At 29.5% G+C, this 4,568-nt stretch overlaps 1 protein-coding gene across 1 annotated transcript in view; it reads right to left on the reverse strand.

Annotated features, from left to right (window-relative positions):
* LOC111707435 (calmodulin) overlaps positions 1-4,036 on the reverse strand; it is a 6,199-nt gene extending 2,163 nt beyond the window's left edge. Inside the window, exons 1-3 of the mRNA XM_023480545.1 lie at positions 3,966-4,036; positions 1,908-2,001; positions 1,023-1,172 (exon numbers count right to left, since the gene is read on the reverse strand). Of these exons, the coding sequence (XP_023336313.1) occupies positions 1,023-1,172; positions 1,908-2,001; positions 3,966-4,024 (303 nt within the window). The 5' untranslated portion in view covers positions 4,025-4,036. The remainder of the gene's footprint in view (positions 1-1,022; positions 1,173-1,907; positions 2,002-3,965) is intronic.
* Between the last annotated feature and the right edge of the window lie 532 nt (positions 4,037-4,568).

Below are 4,568 nucleotides of genomic sequence, written 5' to 3' on the forward strand. Positions count from 1 at the left end.
GTGTTCAGTGTTCAGTGTTCAGTGTTCAGTGTTCAGTATTCAGTGTTCAGTTTTCAGTATTCAGTGTTCAGTGTTCAGTATTCAGTGTTCAGTGTTCGATGTTCATTGTTCAGTGTTCAATGTTCAGTGTTCATTGTTCAGTGGTCAGTGTTCAGTGCTCAAGTGTTCAGTGTTCAGTGTTCAGTTTTCAGTGTTCATTGTTCAGTGTTCAGTTTTCAGATTTCAGTGTTCAGTGTTCAGTTTTCAGATTTCAGTGTTCAGTGTTCAGTGTTCAGTGTTCAGTGTTCAGATTTCAGTGTATATTTTACAGTGTAAAATAATTGTATTAGATTTTAAGAATGCTTACAATGATTCAAAACAGAACTTTTCAAGTATTCAAGTGGATGGAGATTCCTTGTTTTTCTTTTTACTTTTACAATTTGTGGATAAGTAGAAAATGGCTTAAATTTATTTTATTTTAGGTGGATTTTTTTTATAAAACTAATAATTTATAAACCTCACTAGCTATGCAAACCTTGGGATAACAGGAACGAAATGGAGTTATATTTGTCAAAGAACAGTGTACACTATACAGTGCACACTGTATACTGTACACTGTACATTGTACACTGTACATTGTAGGCTAGGTGACACACGCAAAAATTAAAGTCAGAAAATCAAAAGGTGCACATAGATAAGTTCTATGGGTGATTTCAACCCTAAGTATAGAAATGCAAAAAAATTGCTCTAACTTGATGAACAAACTAAGGTGCAAGTAGGTTCAGTAAAGAATTTCGATTTTTGGTAAGCATTTGGTTTGCATTCAGCCTTCAATTGTGACTATCTAACCGGATCATAAAGAAACTTTGGAATCAGAGGTCAAAGAACTCCATTAAAAATCGAGGTTTTGCCAAAAAAAAACGAAAACGACTTGCACCTAATTCGCCGATCAACCTAAAATGTTCACAAAATATTGGGCCACATCCCCCATACAACTTAGGCGCCAAAAATGTTTTTGTTAATTATAATTTTTCATGTGTTACCTTACTGTACAGTGTACAGTGGTGTACGTATAGTGTTGTGCAATGTTGTACAGTTTGCATTGTACAAATTACCTTGATTGCCATCATACTTAAAAACTCTGGGAAATCAATGTTCCCTGTTCCATCTTTATCAACTAGGTTAACCATGTCCTTCAAATTAAAGTGAAAATAAATAAAAATATGTTTTTAAGTAAATATCGTGGATATGAGATTCAAATTATAAAAATAACTTTATCAAACATTTCATAAAAAATAATAAATTTTAATGTTGTAAAATGTTACAATGCCATCTTACTATTTTAGGACTGACTATCATCAGGCTGCTTCAGAAAGTTGTACAGAATGTACACAGAAAATAGACGACAAAACAATGTACACAGAGAATAGACGACAAAACAATGTACACAGAGAATAGACGACAAAACAATGTACACAGAGAATAGACGACAAAACAATGTNGACAAAACAACGTTCACAGAAAATAGACGACAAAACAACGTTCACAGAAAATAGACGACAAAACAACGTTCACAGAAAATAGACGACAAAACAACGTTCACAGAAAATAGACGACAAAACAACGTTCACAGAAAATAGACGACAAAACAACGTACACAGAAAATAGACGACAAAACAATGAACAGAGAGAATAGAAGACAAAACAATGTACAGCGAGAATAGACGACAAAACAATGTACACAGATAATAGACAACAAAACTATATACACAGAAAATAGACGACAAAACACTGTACAGATAGAATAGACGACAAAACACTGTACAGATAGAATAGACGACAAAACACTGTACAAATAGAATAGACGACAAAACGGGGTGGTACACCAAAAAAAAATAATAATAAAGAATAATGTGCCATAAGAACACCTGTATCTCTGCTTCTGAAGGATTTTGACCAATAGCTCTCATAATTTGTCCAACTTCTTTGCTAGAAACTACCCCATCAGCGTCCAAATCATATCTAAAATTATAAAATATATAATTCTTATACAGAATTGAGTTTTTGATAGATTCCCTCCTACCCATTCTACCCTACTATAAATTATGTTATATCAAAAAAGTTTTTAGTATCAGGTTGCAAAAGGTGTAAAGATTGGAAAGTTGAGTTTGTGGCAATATTTGTCCAATATTTGAACTGAAGGAACAAACAGATGCTTTTAGAAATTACAAGATCGGAGAAACTGTGTTCCTTTTCTGTAATTAAGTTTATAATGTGTAATTAAGTTTATAATGTGTAATTAAGTTTATAATTTGTAATTAAGTTTATAATGTGTAATTAAGTTTATAATGTGTATTTAAGTTTATAATGTGTAATTAGATTTATAATGTGTAATTAAGTTTATAACGTGTGATTAAGTTTATAATGTGTGATTAAATTTATAATGTGTAATTAAGTTTATAATGTGTAATTAAATTTATAATGTGTAATTAAGCGTATAATGTGTATTTAAGATTATAATGTGTAACTAAGTTTTATAATGTGTAATTAAGTTTCATAATGTGTAATTAATTTTTATAATGTGTAATTAAGTTTTATAATGTGTAATTATTTTTAAAATGTGTAATTAAGTTTGTAATATCTAATTAAGTTTTTTAATGTGTAATTAAGTTTAAAATGTGTAATTAAGTTTGTAATGTGTAATTCAGTGTGTAATGTGTAATTAAGTTTTATAATGTGTAGTTAAGTTTTATAATGTGTAATTAAGTTTAGAATGTGTATTTAAGTTTGTAATGTGTAATTAAGTTTATAACGTGTAATTAAGTTTTTCAATGTCGATTTCAAAACCATTTATTATAATGAAGTACATGCCTTTTTAACGAATTTGTCAACGTTTTACAATGAAGTTTTTAACTAATATAAGGTATATCTACCGCTAACGCCGTCGTTAAACAAAAACAAATTGTTAACAATCGGAAACTTCATTAACGAACGGACATCCCGAAAACTAAACTAACAGTTCGTAGTTTATAGCGAACGACTATATAATAGTCATTAACGAACGTATTGAAAAAGTTCCGAACATCTCCAACCATACATAACACCTGAGTGGCATACATAAAAGAAAAAAAAACATTTTTCCCCGGCCACATTTATCTTTAAAATGTAAGACGAATACCAATAAAACATTGAAAGGGTATTAAGTTTACCCTGAAATAACCTAAATAAGTGAACGTTCTCTTTAGAAAGGGACGGATATTCTGATCGTTCCTTCAAATATTTCTTTGAATATTTCAAACTTAACATAACGCAACAACACAAACAGTTAGTAACAAAACTCTAGAAAATCTGCGAGTTTAGATGATAAATCAAACGTCTTTACAAAGTCTAAACTCATACAAACAGTTTTCTCAATCTTATGTATTTCTTTTTTCTCTTTTTCAACATAAATGTCTTATCATAAAAAATTAACAGTTATCAACTAAATGCATTAATATTTATTTTAATTCAACTTATTATATTACACAAACACAGTCACGGCAAGCTAAAGTAAATTTCACGTTAGATTAAAATCTAATACGTTTCATTTATCATTCATAACTCTTCTCATAAAAGAGCAAATATGTTATGAATTTCTAAGATGCAACAGATCAAATGTGCTTGTATCATACTTAAAATCAAAACTACGTAATAAAATTTAAATAACGCCCACTTATAGTAAGCCGAATCCATTAGTGCCTTATCCAATCAGGGTTCAGTCATGTGTTGGTTGTCTATTCTGAACCAATAGAAATTTCATATCTTTCTATCAATCTCATTATCCAATTAGAGATAAATCCTTATTTCGTCGCTATAAACTAAATGAAATATTTATTTCTACTGAAACTATAGTGCGCCCTTGATAAAGCTACATACAATTTACAAACAAACTATGTAAGCAAATATATATGTGATAAACTGTATTGTGCAATTAAATACTAAAATACCTGACAAATGCATCTTGAAATTGTCCAATTTGAATTGCACTGAGGTAATCCGTTGACATTCCAAATTCTGAAATTTATTGCATTTTCAAAATATTTTATATTAAAGGAACTGTAAGCGTGATTTCAAATAACCCTCCATGCAAAGATAGTAATGTTTATTTATATCGGTACCTTTAAACCGTTGTCTGATCCAGTAGGAATTAGATATCAATTTGTTGGTGCTTTAAACTGTTTATTTTTATTAGTTGTTTCTCTAGGAGATTTGCGCATTTCTTGTTTATAAGAATCAATTGAGAAAATCACCGAAATAAACACTTCTCTAGTCAGGAAAACTACTGTATTTTTCACATTTTAGAACAGATTAAGTTTTCAAGGGTTCTGTTGTATATTGGGTCATTTGAAATTACGCTTACAGTCCTGTTAACTTTAAATCCAAGTCGCAATTTTATACGATTTTCTTTTTTAATGATACTTTTGACATTTAAGTAGACCTGATTTGTGTGTGTTTTTTTAGAATAAAAATATTTTTTTAAACTAAAAGAATATTAAATTTTATATTGACTTTATTCCTGTAAATTGTCTACATTAAATGTATGTAAAATC

This window comes from Eurytemora carolleeae, unplaced genomic scaffold (assembly GCF_000591075.1).
Source record: "Eurytemora carolleeae unplaced genomic scaffold, Eaff_2.0 scaffold791, whole genome shotgun sequence".
Taxonomy (NCBI): Eukaryota; Metazoa; Arthropoda; class Copepoda; order Calanoida; family Temoridae; genus Eurytemora; species Eurytemora carolleeae.